Genomic DNA, 16,993 nt, shown 5'->3' with positions numbered 1-16,993 from the left:
TGCACAGTGCTCCTTGGGATGTTTAAAGCTTGGGAAATCTTTTGTATCCAAATCCGGCTTTAAACTTCTTCACAACAGTATCTCGGACCTGCCTGGTGTGTTCCTTGTTCTTCGTGATGCTCTCTGCGCTTTTAACGGACCTCTGAGACTATCACAGTGCAGGTGCATTTATACGGAGACTTGATTACACACAGGTGGATTGTATTTATCATCATTAGTCATTTAGGTCAACATTGGATCATTCAGAGATCCTCACTGAACTTCTGGAGAGAGTTTGCTGCACTGAAAGTAAAGGGGCTGAATAATTTTGCACGCTCAATTTTTCAGTTTTTGATTTGTTAAAAAAGTTTGAAATATCCAATAAATGTCGTTCCACTTCATGATTGTGTCCCACTTGTTGTTGATTCTTCACAAAAAAATACAGTTTTATATCTTTATGTTTGAAGCCTGAAATGTGGCAAAAGGTCGCAAAGTTCAAGGGGGCCGAATACAGTTGGGATTTTAATTCACCCACAACCTGCATAGAATGACTGTGAAGAAACTTGATTAAAAAAACACACTACCATAACCATTTAAACCGGTACAACCATTTTAGTAATGTATGCAATAAATCTGATTGGATTAGTTTAGAAAAATGTACACTACCATTCAAAAGTTTGGGGTCACTTACAAATGTCCTTGCTTTTGAAAGAAAAGCCATTTTTTTTGTCCATTAAAATAATATCAAATTGATCAAAAATACAGTGTAGACATTGTTAATAATGTTGTAAATGACTATTGTAGCTGGAAACAGCTGATTTTTAATGGAATATCTACATAGGCGTACAGAGGCCCATTATCAGCAACTATCACTCCTGTGTTCCAATGGCACGTTGTGTTAGCTAATCTAAGTTATATATATATATATAGCAATTACGTTAGCACAGCTGAAAACTGTTGTTCTGATTAAAGAAGCAATAAAACTGGCCTTCTTTATTCTAGTTGAGTATCTGGAGCATCAGCATTTGACGGTTCAATTACAGGCTCAAAAAGGCCAGAAACAAAGACCTTTCTTCTGAAACTCGTCAGTCTATACTTGTTCTGAGAAATGAAGGCTATTCCATGCGAGAAATTGCCAAGAAACTGAGGATTTCATACAATGCTGTGTACTACTCCCTTCGCAGAACAGCGCAAACTGGCCCTAACCAGAATAGAAAGAGGAGTGGGAGGCCCCGGTGCACAACTGAGCAAGAGGACAAGTATGTTAGAGTTTCTAGTTTGAGAAACAGATGCCTCACAAGTTCATTAAATAGTACCTGCAAAACACCAGTCTCAACATCAACAGTGAAGAGGCGACTCCGGGATGCTGGCCTTCTAGGCAGAGTTGCAAAGAAAAAGCCATATCTCAGACTGACCAATAAAAAGAAAAAATGAAGATGGGCAAAAGAACACAGACACTGGACAGAGGAACTCTGCCTAGAAGGCCAGCATCAAGGATGCCTGACAAGAGCAAGGCTTGTCTGTGGCTGGGCCGTCTGTCACAAAGGACAGTGTTGTTTAAAGGAGAGAGACTTTAATAAGAGGCAGTGGGAGATAGTGGGTCTGGGGGAATGAGATGACTGAGGCTGGGAGAACTCAGGGAAAGCCGGTGAGAGAGGGGCTGCAGACTGCAGTGAAAGATGGAGAGGAACCTCAAGTGAAAGGTGGTTGGGTGGGTGGGTGGGTTGGGGGGGGGGCAATGAAAGATAGGGGAGTGTGTGTCCATGGCGATGGGGGAGGCAGCAGAGGATGTCAGTGTGGAAATCAGGGTGGCCAGACGCCACAAGACATTATACGGTTGTCAAGGAGTCCAGTGCTGATGCTCCCAGCATACTGATGGAACTGATGGGAAACCTGTGATGCATCTCAATACTGTCTGTCACTTCCCCTTCTCGTCTCCTTTCCTCCAGGAAGCCACATTAGACTATTGAGATGCTTATATAGCCCAGTGCTGTGATGCTGAGCAGATGAGCACGGTGCATTTCAATGCACTCAGAGTGGGAGAATCGACTGGTTCTAGCATACACACGCACACACACAAAAAAACATACACACACCATCCCCACTAACTCACATGGACACAATCCTACGTACCCAAGTAACAAATAAACACTTTACCAGTGTACACACAGTCATGACTTCAAAGTGGAACTGAGCATTTATGTCATCATCAACCACACAACCCCAGTGGGGCTGACTACAGTAAGTACAGTGACTGTACCTGGCTCTAAAATACTGTCTCTGCGTTATGAAGCTCTCTGTTCCTCCGTTTTCTCCAGCTCTCTGTGTTCTCCCCCCTCCCTAGGGGTGTCTCTCTCTGTGCCTGATTTATTTATGAGTTCTTCTTGGGAGGAAGGATCTGAAACTTTGTGTTTATTATTTCAGGCCATCCCTCACCAGGAAACTCCCTGGCTCGCGGCTCACATTAATAACAGGCTTTTTCATGGGTTGTTTGTTCACAAATGCTGTGTTTCATGGAGAGTTTTGTGGAGGAGACAAGTAAATCCTCTCCATCGGCATTAAACTTAATCTCATGAAACAGAATTTGGAGAAAATCTACCTTGACACAGCCTTCAGAGTGCAGGACCATAGGGGAGATTGATGGGCTCTTCTTGAGTGTGACGCACAGCACACACTCATTTCTGTCAACGGATGCAGCAGAATCAGGGGAGGAGTAGTCGCAGAGGCACAGAATCTGTCACAGAAATGGAATGTCACAGACAAACTCCCATGATGCATGAGCAGACCTTCCACAGGCCTATCACTGAGAACAGGACAGCTCTGTCCAGTGTCTTAATCTCAGAGCCATTTTAGCACTTATGACTCTGGTTAAAAACTCAGTTGTTCTCAACATAAGGTGAAGTTAAACCAGACAGAAAATTATCCAGTGTTAAATCAATACCGAGAGTGTTAAATTGAACACTGGTCCAGTGTCTATAGCGGTCCACACTTTTCAGTGTTAAATTAACTCGCTGCTTAGTATAAAGCCTTGGTTTTGGTTGAGACATGGTTGTTGCATTCATCCATGTTCAGTCCTGTGGCCTTCACCAAGTGAGACCCTCAGCAAATATGTTATGCAACACAGGGCTAGTTTTACCCTAATGCTGTGGCCTGGAACTCATGGTTTACAGGCTACATCAGGCCTGCAAGTCACATTATGCTTGCTTGTGTAAAGTGATGTGTAATTCCTATTGGAATCCAGCCAGAGTGGGGATATGCAACATTTTGAACTTTTATTCACACACAACCTGCATTAAGAATGACTGCTGGGTTGGGAAGGCTAAGATACAAGACTACATAAATGACCTAAACTGGTGTCACGTTCGTCGTAATAATGGTCGGACCAAGCTGCAGCGCAATATGGTTTCTACATCATTTATTAATGTGAAAAACCTAGAAAAAAACAAATAAAGAAACAAGCAACGAACCGTGACTAACGAGATGCTATGTGCACTAACTCTAAACATAAACAATATCCCATAACCCACAGGTGGAAAAAATGCTCCTTAAGTATGATCCCCAATTAGAGACAACGATAGCCAGCTGCCTCTAATTGGGAATCACACCAAAACCCCAACATAGAAAAAACAACCTAGAACCCCACACAGAAAATATAAACTAGACAGTCATGCCCTGACCTACTCCACCATGGAAAATAAAGGCTCTCTATGGTCAGGACGTGACAACTGGAACAACCATTTCAGTAACATATTAGTTTAGAAACATCTATGTTATTTATATTTGAGTAGAATAAGATTAATGAATCAATGAATTTATATGCAAAAAAACAAATATTGAAAAAAACTATTCTAAAAATCAACCTGAAATGCAGCATGCTGGGAAATATGATAATGATGGGTGTGGTTTTGGTTTAACACTGGTTATTTGAACCAACACCTTTTACACCAATGAGTGTTAATTTAATAATTACAGAGTTAATTTAACACATAAATCAACACTAGAAATGTTAGACTAAAAATCAACACTAGGTAACACTGGCTGAATTGCTATGCAGCAGAAGTGAACTTGATGGCGGATGAACAAATTTCCCTCTCAGGGACAATGAAGAAATGTCAATAAAAAAAATATTTATCGTTCCCAAAAGGGATATTTGTTCCACTGTCGTTTCACTGTCCAGTTGTTCTGAACAGTTGTTCTAACCCCCAGCTGTTCCCCTATATTACCACCTTCACAAGTCGGCTTCTAGGTCTCACGTTCCCACGGTTACCACATGTCACATGTCCTCTGACCTCACTGCAGCAGCTGGACCACGACACATTCCCATAGGCCCATAGGCCCCACATTCCCATAGGCATTCCCATAGGCCCTCTCAAACACCGACATATATAAGTCCCCTTGGAACAATGCAGCATTTGACAGCGCTCAGAGGCAATATCCCCTGTTTAATTTGGGCCTAACCCTCTTCAATCTTCCCCCGTATGACTCCAGTGGAAGACCTGCAAGTAAAGCCTGCTAGGAGAGAACACATGCCACTAATTCACTAATTCACACATGGCTTTCAGTCACAGCAGCTGTGACATGAACATGTCATGGGGTGTGGCGGGGAGGTATGTATATCTCACTTCATGACCAACAGGTGTTCTCTAGAATGTTCTCAGTGTGTATTGACCAAAGGAAATAATAATGATGACCATTGGCATTTGACATCGTGGAATCACTTCTGCCCTGCTAAAGCTCTTGAAGCGTCTCACTGCACAGACTCAGAGATGGTGCCAGTCGTTCTGTCTCAGTGCCTCTTGTTTAATGCGAGTTGTCATATTACCCCTGTCCCCTCACAGACGGAGGATGTGTTGTACGATCCAGATACGTGATTTCACGCCCCAGTAAAGGGACCACGACCGTGGCTGTACGGAGAGTCCCTAGGGACAGTGAAGTGAACCACATGCGCTGGGCGGCTGAGCGGTTCAGTGCCAAGCCAGAGTAAAGTGAATCCTTCCTGTCTTTTAGTTCCAGTCTGAGCCAGCTTTCATCTCTCTCAGGGGTCCACTAAACTGCCATTCATTAACATTCTAGCGAGACTCTCCCCTGCTACAGCAACACAGTGTACAGTACAGTCACACACACACACACACACACACACACACACACACATACACACACACACATACACACACACACACACACACACACACACACACACACACACACACATACACACATACACACACACACACACACACACCATCCATCCATATACACTGTCCTTACTCATTAGTAGAAGGCCAGGTCAGCGACTCCATGTTCTGTCTAGGCCAGAGTGTTCAGGTTTGGCCTTTCTGTCATGACTGGCCCTATTGTAACAGATACACATTTAGTTCCTGACCATGGCAGGCAGGCACCCACTCAGTCTATCTGATCTGGGGTTAAAAGAAGAGGTCAACACTCCGTGTCCAACTGATTCACTTAGTGACGGTTAGAAACCACGTTGGCCTGGAACCAAAGAAACGGGGACATTTGAGTGTGACTGTAAGACAGATTTATGAGCACCATCATTAGAGCTGATAGTGACAGAGAGGAGACGGAGAGAAGGAGTGAGAAGGAGGGCAAAGCCGAGAGGTTCCAGGCCAGCTTGAGTGTGACGCGCTCGTTGGTGATAAGGTCGTATATGGGCCCCATCGTTAGTGCTGATGAGGACCAAAAGAAGGAGAGAAAAGGAGTGAAAGAGGGAGGAAAGGAAGGAGGGAGAGAGCCGGGAGGTTGTGGCTAGCGTTGATAATGGGCTCCTTAATATCTCACTGTGAGGGATCGTAATCTAACTTGCCTCTGGGTTTTCTCTGTGACACTGAGCCTGGAACAGGGGGGGAGGGGAGGGGAGGGGGTGCCTACCCTAGATCCCGTATGCTATAGAATGGAGAGTATGTATTCATATCAATTACTGTTTCTTCAATGGTGACAATGAACATTCTCCCTTCACCCCCCCCCCATCATAGTTTTTTACAGTATGGTTAAAACAATAGGATTATTATGGAGCATTAGACCTACCACGTGAGAACAACATAGGATAGAAATAGAGTTGGTCATCGTGACCCTTAACCTCTGACTTAACGTAACAACACCAACACAGGTGGGTTAGTAACTAAGCAGTAGCTCGGTAGATACAAAGCGATGTGAGTAACTAGATTTTGAGGAACTAAACAACACTTAGAATTTTGCTCACTGCAGATTTTGGTTCATTTTTTCACATGAACCAGTGGAAATCAACAAGCCGTAACCAGTAAAACAAGTGACCAGTGGTGAGCGGTAACAGCAGCCCAGGCAGTCAGAAAGAGCAGGTGTCCTGTGAAGTAGAGGATGGCATCTGACACTGATTCCAGCTAACACTCTGGAGCTCCTTCTCTGTGTCACACACACACACGCACCGGGCTGCCAGCTATCTGTTTCCTTTCCTACATGGCACAGAGAGCACTATTATCCTCGGACATTACCAGGTCAGAAAGAGCGTGTCCACTGAGTAACTGAGCTATTTGAAATGGAGAGGTTTGAGTGGTGGTAAGACGAGGAGTTAGGAGGAAGATTGTCACAGTAGTGTAAATGTCAGCAGTAGGTAAGGTATAGTGCTCTTAAAGTGGACTTTGATACAGATCATTAGGCTTCCATCCTGTTAAGATCTGTGGGATTAAATCCACTAATGCTTAATATCCTTCCTTCGATCTACACAGCGACACTCTGATAGTGTAAAACAACCCGAAGCCTCTGTGTGTGTGTGTGTGAGAGAGAGATATGGAGAGAGATAATGTAATGAGAGTGAATTTGGGGAGAAAGATGGAGGGGAAAGAGAAAGAGATATACAAAGAGGAGGAGGCAGAGATCAATTAGAGCAGTAGATGTGTGTATACTTTGTGCAGTAGCAAACACACACACACACACACACATACAGATTGAGCAGCCATTTTCTCTAGACCATTCATCTCTCTCAAAACGGTTGTCTCTTTCCAGTAATTACTTTGGACCTTCTGAACTCTACTAATGTGTCTCATCTCCTCCACAGTGTGTGTGTGTGTGTGTGTGTGTGTGTGTGTGTGTGTGTGTGTGTGTGTGTGTGTGTGTGTGTGTGTGTGTGTGTGTGTGTGTGTGTGTGTGTGTGTGTGTGCGCGTGTGTGTGTTGTTTCCACACATCAACATATAGCCATTACCTTCTACTGTCTCTGTAGCAGATAGCTCACTACATCACTATGTGGATGTGGAATGGGGACAACAACGCGATCTCTCTAGTTGAGTCAATAAAGATGACCAGTCCTTCATCCTTTTCCTATTAACCAAGCTGTTTACCGAGAACTCTGCTGGATGAGAGATGCATGGACGAGGGATGAGAGGGGTTGGAACAGTCAGCACTGTGACGGGCATAGAAAGTGGGTGGAACGTGACCCTCATCAGTTACAGAGAATGAGGGAGAAGGAGTGAGAGAGAAGTGCCCTCTATCTCGCTTTTATCGCCTTCCTCACCGCTCTCTCCTGTGCCTCACCCCTCTCCACCATTCCCTTCTTTCCCCTGCCCTTGAGAAGAGAGTCAGTTTTGAGAGACACTCAACAAATGGCAGCTCAATCATATCCCTATAGGTAAACTAAGTGGTCGGGATGTGTCCTTTGACATGAGAGAAGAAGTATGTCTTCATATACAGTGTCACGCAGCAGGTGCTGGGGTCTCACGTGACATAGTGTGTATGTTTTTCTCAGTGAAGCGTATTCTAACTCTCTATTTTTTCCATCTCCTTTTTCTCTCTCTCTCTCTCTCTCTCTCTCTCTCTCTCTCTCTCTCTCTCTCTCTCTCCCTCTCTCTCGCTCCCTCTCCCCCTTTCTCTTATAGTGGCCTTGACAGAGGCATACTTCAAGGCCCAGAGAAAATTCACAGACGACATCGACTGGTCCTACACAGGTCAGTACAGTTACATGAACAGTATTCATGCCATGGGGTATTCAGGTTACGAATTACAGGGGGGGGGGGATAGGGGGCTGAAATACCAATGTGAGCGTCGGTCACCCCCAAGAAACTTCGGGCACCCTCAAGAGTCAATGTACAGTCTTGGCCAAAAGTTTTGAGAATGACACAAATATTAATTTTTGTGTCTTTAGATATTTTTGTCAGATGTTACTATGGAATACTGAAGTATAATTATAATTACAAGCATTTCATAAGTGTCAAAAGCTTTTATTGACAATTACATGAAGTTGATGCAAATAGTCAATATTTGCAGTGCTGACCCTTCTTTTTCAAGACCTCTGCAATCCACCCTGGCATGCTGTCAATTAACTTCTGGGCCACATCCTGACTGATGGCAGCCCATTCTTAAATAATCTATGCTTGGAGTTTGTCAGAATTTGTGGATTTTTGTTTGTCCACCCTTCCTCTTGAGGATTGACCACAAGTTCTCAATGGGATTAAGGTCTGGGGAGTTTCCTGGCCATGGACCCAAAATATCGATGTTTTGTTCCCCGAGCAACTTAGTTATCACTTTTGCCTTATGGCAAGGTGCTCCGTCATGCTGGAAAAGGCATTGTTTGTCACCAAACTTTTCCTGGATGGTTGGGAGAAGTTGCTCTCGGAGGATGTATTGGTACCATTCTTTATTCATGGCTGTCTTCTTAGGCAAAATTGTAAGTGAGCCGGACAAGCCGGGCAAAATTGTAAGTGAGCCGGCATCCGGACAAGCTTTTTTCCGGATGTCCCAAACAATCGGAAAGGGGATTCCTCAGAGAAAATGACTTTACCCCAGTCCTCAGCAGTCCAATCCCTGTACCTTTTGCAGAATATCAGTCTGTCCCTGATGTTTTTCCTGGAGAGAAGTGGCTTCTTTGCGGCCCTTCTTGACACCAATATCCTTGCCTGTGAAGCCCTTTTTGTGCAAAGCAATGATGACGGCACATGTTTCCTTGCAGGTAACCATGGTTGACAGAGGAAGAACAATGATTCCAAGCACCACCCTCCTTTTGAAGCTTCCAGTCTGTTATTCGAACTCAATCAGCATGACAGAGTGATCTCCAGCCTTGTCCTCGTCAACACTCACACCTGTGTTAATGAGAGAATCACTGACATGATGTGAGCTGGTCCTTTTGTGGCAGGGCTGAAATGCAGTGGAAATGTTTTTTGTGGATTCTGTTCATTTGCATGGCAAAGAGGGACTTTGCAATAAATTGCAATTCATCTGATCACTCTTCATAACATTCTGGAGTATATGCAAATTGCCATCATACTAACTGAGGCAGCAGACTTTGTGAAAATTAATACTTGTGTCATTCTCAAAACTTTTGGCCACGACTGTATAATGCAAACCCTGCAGACTATATTGTTAAAATAGTGTCATACGGTACCTCAGCCCTGACCGGTCCACTAATGTTAAACCTGCTCAACACAACCAGCACTGCCGGTCTTTTCTCCACATGCTGACAGACTTAGGGGATTAAGCTCAGATATCCTAAGCCCTTACCAGGAGGGATTGCTCCATCAGTGAGATAGACCTGACTTGACTGGTCTAGCTTGTTCAAATCTAACTGTGTTCTGGTTGAGGGAAATTGACCGAGGGTGTTTCAATTGCTCTAAGGGCCAGTCACGTTAAAATAGTCAGCAAAACGTATTTTCAGGCATGAAAGGCATTTTCTTTCATGTACCGTCGTTTTTGTGATTTCCATCCATTGTCCCAAATTGCTTGACTTCATTTCATTACACTTCATCTCTGTCAATTTGTATTCAGATAAGAAACAATTCTGCTTGTTTGGTAATAGGCGTTATACTTTACATTTTCCACTCTGCTGCTCTCAAAGTTCAGGGCCCCGTCACAACAAGCTGAGTCCCAGAGAGACGGGAGAGAGACTGCAGGGCTTAAGTGTGTGTTGTGTGTGTGTGTGCATGTTTGTGTGCATGTGTGTGCCTTTATTTATGCTTGCATGTGTATGCCTTTGTTCGTGCATGCGTGTGTGTGTGTGTGTGTGTGTCTGTGTGTGTGTGTGTGTGTGTGTCTGTCTGTCTGTCTGTCTGTGTGTGTGTGTGTGTGTGTGTGTGTGTGTTTGTGTGTGTGTGTATCTGGGTGTGTGTGTGTGTGTGTGTGTGTGTGTGTGTGTGTGTGTGTGTGTGTGTGTCTGTCTGTCTGTCTGTCTGTCTGTCTGTCTGTCTGTCTGTCTGTCTGTCTGTCTCTGTGTGTGTGTGTGTGTGTGTGTGTGTGTGTGTGTGTGTGTGTGTGTGTGTGTGTGTGTGTGTGTGTGTGTGTGTGTTTGTGTGTGTGTGTATCTGGGTGTGTGTGTGTGTGTGTGTGTGTGTGTGTGTGTGTGTGTGTGTGTGTGTGTGTTGTGGAGCAGACTTGTTTATCAGCCCATGATATAACAGTAGTGAGTGTGCTGTCAGTATGAGGTACTGAGCCGTGAGGAAGAGAATTAACATGTGAAAGCGCACACCTCATTGTGAGGCACAGCGCACAGTATAGAGACAGAGAAATGGGGAAAGACAGAGAGGGAGAGAGAGAGAGAGAGAGAGAGAGAGAGAGAGAGAGAGAAAAAAAAAGACCTATGGAGACAGAAACACGGAAAAGAGGAAGAGGAAGTGAGAGAGAAAAAGGGAGATAAACCTTCTCGGACGTTACCATATGGTAGCTAGCTTTTAAGCTTTAATGCTGGTAGCCTTTACGGAATATGCAATCCTCTTGGAGTATGCAACAGCATTTGCTCAGAATGTTTTGGCTCAAGGTTGCACTCCCATTAAGTGGCTCTTTACTTTTGAGATCCATTGGTATGATTTATATTATACTGAACATTCATTAGATTGTCAGGATTCCCCTGAGTTGGAGTACCAAATGTAATTTCTCTGTAAACATTTGAATGTCAAACAGACAGTGTGAGCTAATGGATTTATCTTGTTACAGGCAGACTACCACAATCACATAGGTGATAAACTGTATATACTGAATGTCAGGTTCTGTGTTCATATTTGTTCATATATGTGTTGTTTTTCAGACTGTGTATCCTTGCGTGCTCTGCCACTGTTTGTGTTTCCAAAGTTGATACAGTACAAATCCACGGTATCCACCCGTTAACCCCTCTCCCCAGGGGGTCCCTATGATCCGTTAACCCCCATTTCCCCTGTCTCCATCTGCCAGTGTGTGTGTGTAGTCTCTATCCTCTGATAACTCCGGGCCCCAGTGTAGGCCACGCGAGACAGGGTCCCCAGCCACCACAGCAGTCCATTTCCTGCATGTGTAAACTCTCTGATCTCCTTCTCATGGCTACAGGGCCTGTGTGTCCCTACACTACCCTCGCTCTTTGTCTGCCTCTTTCTCCTTCTGCTGGGCTCTAAAACAAGGGACAGAATAAATGATCCAGCTCTCTTCTCCATCAACATGTAACGGAGTTGGCTTGCGTGATGACTAACCTCGTCTGAGACCTGAAGACTTGCGTTAGCTCCCCCAAGCTAATGCTCAGCGGGCTAACACAGGAGGGATCCAGTCTTACACAAACACACTGGCCGGCATAATGCACATTCAGTACAGACTGCAGCCTCTCCATCAGCATCTAACATCTCTTAACGGGCTGTTAACCACCACCTCATTGACTTACTCCAGCTCTGCTTTCTTAGTCATACAGGCAGTCGTTAGTTAGTGTTGTTTCTGCTCCAGTTGTCTCCAGCCGTCTTCTCCCCCTGCTGTCCTAGAGCTGCTGAGGTTGGTGGTGAGGTAAGGGTTGAGTTGCCTCCGCTCCCTTCTCCCTCTCCGGCCCAGCTAAGGTCATAATGCAGCAGGACTCAGAGACCCAGGAAGAGACTTAGTCATGCTGGATGGTGATGTGTTTCAGGGCATCATTACACTGACTGAGGACCTCTAGTAGAGTTGACAGATGGGGGGGGGGGTGAGTGGAGGACAGTACCCCCTCCACTCACACACACACACAAGGATGGTGTGTTTGCATAGCGAAATCCTAACATACATAATACATGAATTAATTTGCTTGAATCCACTCTCCTTGCTGCCCATGTCTTCTCACATTAAAGGGCAAAGCTAGAGTGAAGAATGTTCATGCTGTATTCTACAAGATGCAAGACAGGAAAGTGGGCGTGATCTATCAGACAACCAATAACAGATGTTGTTTGTGGGATGTTGGAGGATGAACAACAGGTTCTTTTATCTTTATTATATGTCTTTCCTCCTACAAAACTCTTTGTAAAACAGAAAACAGAGAGAGTTGCCTGATAGCGATATGCTTAGTGATGATCTGTTATTTATTTTGACAAGTTGGACACATCTCCAAAATGTCTGTGCTGCTCCACTGAGCCCTATTACAAGGGGATTACCCTCTTTATTTAACCATTTAAAGAACTGTCACTGACTGCTGGTAAGTCGTGATGATTTCTTTATTGGGAGGACAAAGAGGTAGCTGAGTGTGTGTGGTGTGTCGGTGTGTGTGATTGTGTGTGTGTGTGTGGTATGTCTGTGTGTGGTGTGCCTGTGTGGTGTGTCTGTGTGTGGTGTGTCTGTGTGTGGTGTGTCTGTGTGTGTGGCTGTGTGCGGTGTGTCTGTATGTGTGTCTGTGTGTGTGGTGTGTCTGTGTGTGTGTTCATGTGTGTGTATGTTTCTGTGTCTGTCTGTCTGTCTGTCTGTCTGTCTGTCTGTCTGTCTGTCTGTCTGTCTGTCTGTCTGTCTGTCTGTCTGTCTGTCTGTCTGTCTGTCTGTCTGTCTGTCTGTCTGTCTGTCTGTCTGTCTGTCTGTCTGTCTGTCTGTGTGTGTGTGTGTGTGTGTGTGTGTGTGTGTGTGTGTGTGTGTGTGTGTGTGTGTGTGTGTGTGTGTGTGTGTGTGTGTGTGTGTGAGTCAGAAGTTGGCTGTCTTGGTCCCCAGGGACATCCAACCTTTCAGAGTAACAGAACGCCACGTGTCTCCTCCTCTAATATAAAGACTGACTCACTAAAAGACCAGTCATTACATGTGAGTCACATAGTGTACTGGGATGTCAATCATCTGTCATTTGAGAACTCGGTTTAAAAGTAGCGCAATGTAATGGGGGACAGCTCCTTTGTGTGTGTTCCTGGTAAGGCTGACAGAATATGTGTTGCTCCTGGCACTTAACTCTCCTCCGAACCTCTGCAGCACCTTGTTGCCATGGTAGCATCTTGTGAGTGTAGCAGCAGTGTTGTGTCATGGCATTTATGCCAGATGAGGCCCCCAGAAGCCCCTGACAGCCCCTTTTCACTTTGCTGCCAGCATAGGAGAAGCACACACACACACACACACACACACACACACACACACACACACACACACACACACACACACACACACACACACACACACACACACACACACACACACACACACACACACACACACACACATGTTCAGGCACACAGTCACATATGCAGGCATGCACAAACACACACACCAAATAAAGAGTCAAACTCTTTCCCAGCCTACACACACACTCACATGCGCATGCACACTCGCACACCAAATTGACAGGCACACTCCTTGCTGCCCCACAGATCATTTAAGTGGCACAGCCAGAAGCCACTCTCGTCTGTCACCAACGCAGTAAACTGTCATTCAACTCACAATGGCAATACGGCTGAATTCAGAGTGGAAATGATTTGACCCCATAAATGGCTGTGAATGTCGGTCATGCCTGATAAACTCTTATCTTTAGCACCTGACCTCCTTTGATGACTCTGTATTCATTCTACTGGGATATTAGCCAGTGGAGTTCAAATGAGGGAGGGAGGGGGGAGGCAGGGAGGGAGGCAGGGACAGAGGGAGGCAGGGACGGAGGGAGGGATGCAGGGAGGGACGCAGGGAGGGAGGGAGGGAGGCAGGGACGGAGGGAGGGACGCAGGGAGGGAGGGAGGGAGGCAGGGACAGAGGGAGGGACGCAGGGAGGGAGGGAGGCAGGGAGGGAGGGAGGGAGGCAGGGACGGAGGGAGGGATGCAGGGAGGGAGGGAGGGAGGCAGGGACGGAGGGAGGGAGGGCAGGGAGGGAGGGAGGGAGGGAGGGACGCAGGGAGGGAGGCAGGGAGGGAGGGAGGGAGGCAGGGACGGAGGGAGGGACGCAGGAAGGGAGGGAGGGAGGCAGGGACGGAGGGAGGGAGGGCAGGGAGGGAGGGAGGCAGGGAGGGAGGCAGACAGAGAGACAGAGGCAGGGAGGGAGGCAGGGAGGGAGGGATGTTTACTGTTAATGTTCACTGTTAATTTTTTTGTTTTTGTTTACTTCACTTTTGTTTATTACATATTTCACAACGCTTTGGCAAAGTTAACATAGGTTTCCCATGCCAATCAAGCCCTTAAATTGAATTTAAATTGAGCGAGAGAGAGAGAAAGCTGCTGGGAAGACACTATCTCTCTCTCACTCGTTCACACAGCACACAGGGAGATAGAGTATTTATTGGGAGAGAGGGAGGGCGGAGGGAGAGAGGAAGAGGTGATAATGAAGTCTTTCCTCCTCAGCCTGGCCGTTCTCATGCTAATGTCTCTGAGCTCAGACAACAACAACCGACTCATTACTCTTTTCCAGCAACATGCTCCCCCCCACCCTGCTCTGGGTCAGCAGGCATCTCAGAGACTCAGCAGGGAATGTCATAATAATCAATAATGTATGCTAGCATACTGTACATATGGCTAACTGCATGGATGTACTTACTGCAGGCGCTGTACTGTATATGATGTTCTGCATGTACAAATGTAGGATCTTCATATGAGACAGTTTGCTACAGCAGGAAAATAATCTGCCAGCAACAGGAAATGTGATTTACTATGTAGATTATAATTAATGGACATGTTTGTAGAGGTTGATCCTTTTTTTTTTCAAGGTCTGACATTTTAAAGTGGAAATTACAAATGGCCCGACCAAATTCACATAGAAATGTGTGTTATAGATTTGTCATTCTCATTGAAAGAAGTCTAAGAAGTGGTAGATATGTTCTATGTGCGCTATTTCTATGCTTTCCATTCCCAAGTTTTGTCTTTGCATCATTTACTTTGGGTTTTGTACACTACCTTCAAACAGCTGAAAACACAATATTTGTGGTTCTGGAAAATATATTTCACAGCGGTTTAGATGGTACAATGATTCTCTACACTATACTATCTTATTTTGTCACATAAACTACTCGAGTTTTAGCAACCAGGAAATGGCAGAGCGATTCCTGCATATTCTGTCATTTATTCTGAAACACGGTGATCAAATTAAGTTCCTAAATCTGTATGCTACCTGTCCAGCCATTTGTGACAAACTCAGGCCATCTGCTCCATTAACTCCTCATCTGCTGGACTAGAGGGAGACGCAGTAGAGCTGATTCTGTATGTGCTGTGTGTAAACACAGTTGGGGTTCACTTGAGGATTATGAGGATTGGTCATTGCAGGACTTTTCATCACAATGGATATTGAGGGATTATTTAAATGGAGAGAAAATAAATTATGTTTTGCAGCAGGGAACAAATAGTAAACATGTTTATACTCTACTGTAGCTGACCTCTATAGAGTGTTTCCTTTAAAGCCGTTCTCCCTGCAGGGTTGTGTGGGAGTTGTTCAGCTACACTTCCTGCTGCCTGCACTGTGAAGTCAACTCCAAATCGCAGTTTGCCATCTCATTCCCATCTTCGGTACTACTGATCCATTCTTCCTCTCTGTGTTTTTCCTTCTCAGGCCAGTTGAACCAGAAGATCTGGGGTAAGAGGTACCCGGCGTGTAACAATGCCCGTCAGTCACCCATCGACATCGACGAGACGTTCACCCAGGTCCGGGTGGAGTACCAGGGCCTGCAGCTAGAGGGCTGGGAGAAGAACACCCCAGAGACCACCACCATCAACAACGACGGCAACACGGGTACTGTACGACATGAGCCATTAAATATCCAACCCAAACTGTGGTAGTACAGTTTGGGTTGGCATTATAGTGTGAAAAGGATCATATCATTGGTCGTGTTCAGTAGGCACGAAACGTCACGTGGTTATTAATTAGTAAGAACAGATTGTTTCCAGTGTCATATGAATCTTCATGTACAGAGATAGTTATGGAAAGATAACTCAACGTGAGTGATGGGTTTATTGCGAGAGAGACAGAGACAGATAGATGGAGAGAGCAAGAGACAGAGAGAGAGAGCGAGAGAGAGAGGGATAGATGGAGAGAGCTTCCAGAGGAAATGAAATGACTCTTGGATATCATCTCTCCAATATGTCTCCCTGTGGCTGTGTTATGAAGATGCTGCCTGTTGGGTAGTATTCATCTCTCTGTTCCGATACGCTGTCAGAAAAGCAATTTACCTATAAAACAATCTCTTTGAAACATCTATCATGAGTCCATTGTGTGAGGATGGGGATCAGGCCAGGGAGACGGAGGAGGGGTGTTTTGTGTAGGTGTGTAGATGTGTTTATGTGTAGATGTGTAGATGTGTTTACATATGGAAAAGGGTATTATGGCTTCAGAAGGCATTCTGGTTTTATTGTTAATGTAACATTTAAATGTGCTGAACATGTTCTGTGTTTGTAACTCGAAATGAGACTGTGGCATGTACAAACGCTAAGTACCGTTGTGTATTCTGCCATAGACCCGGTAATTAAAAGTATGTGTGCCCAAGCGCATCGCTGGTGGGTGGGAAGCCTCGGAAGCCCAGGCTTCTCACGTAGTCGAGTGAACTAGACAGGCTTTGGAAGGCTGCCCAAGCAAGACTAGTGAGTGGGTAATATGGTTGTGTGTGTGCACATAGGTTTTTGCGTGGGCATTAATATGTGTGTGTGTGTGTTCCAGTGGTGCTAGGCCTGGACGGGGAGTACTATGTGAGTGGCGGTGGTCTGAGCACCAGGTTCAGGTTGGGGAGGATGACGTTCCACTGGGGACGCTGCAACGCCTCCTCAGACGGATCAGAACACAGCCTCAACGGACTCAAGTTCCCCCTGGAGGTGCCACATCAATCAATCAATCAGTCATAGCAAATAACACGCCACGACATGCCACACCGCACCTACAGTACACAGTATGACTACACATCCCTTTACGCC

General features: G+C 45.4%; 1 protein-coding gene across 2 annotated transcripts in view; it reads left to right on the top strand.

Moving 5' to 3' along the window:
- Nucleotides 1–16,993, top strand: part of LOC109864626 (receptor-type tyrosine-protein phosphatase zeta-like) — a 58,118-nt gene that overhangs the window by 8,124 nt on the left and 33,001 nt on the right. For both annotated transcript variants that reach the window (XM_031797999.1, XM_031797998.1), the window contains exons 2-4: nucleotides 7,843–7,911; nucleotides 15,642–15,821; nucleotides 16,743–16,894. In XM_031797999.1, coding sequence (XP_031653859.1) covers nucleotides 7,843–7,911; nucleotides 15,642–15,821; nucleotides 16,743–16,894 — 401 coding nt within the window. The remainder of the gene's footprint in view (nucleotides 1–7,842; nucleotides 7,912–15,641; nucleotides 15,822–16,742; nucleotides 16,895–16,993) is intronic.

Source organism: Oncorhynchus kisutch, linkage group LG19 (assembly GCF_002021735.2).
Source record: "Oncorhynchus kisutch isolate 150728-3 linkage group LG19, Okis_V2, whole genome shotgun sequence".
NCBI lineage: Eukaryota > Metazoa > Chordata > Actinopteri > Salmoniformes > Salmonidae > Oncorhynchus > Oncorhynchus kisutch.
Note: the sequence above shows the minus strand (reverse complement) of the source record. Positions and strands in the feature narration are given on the sequence as shown.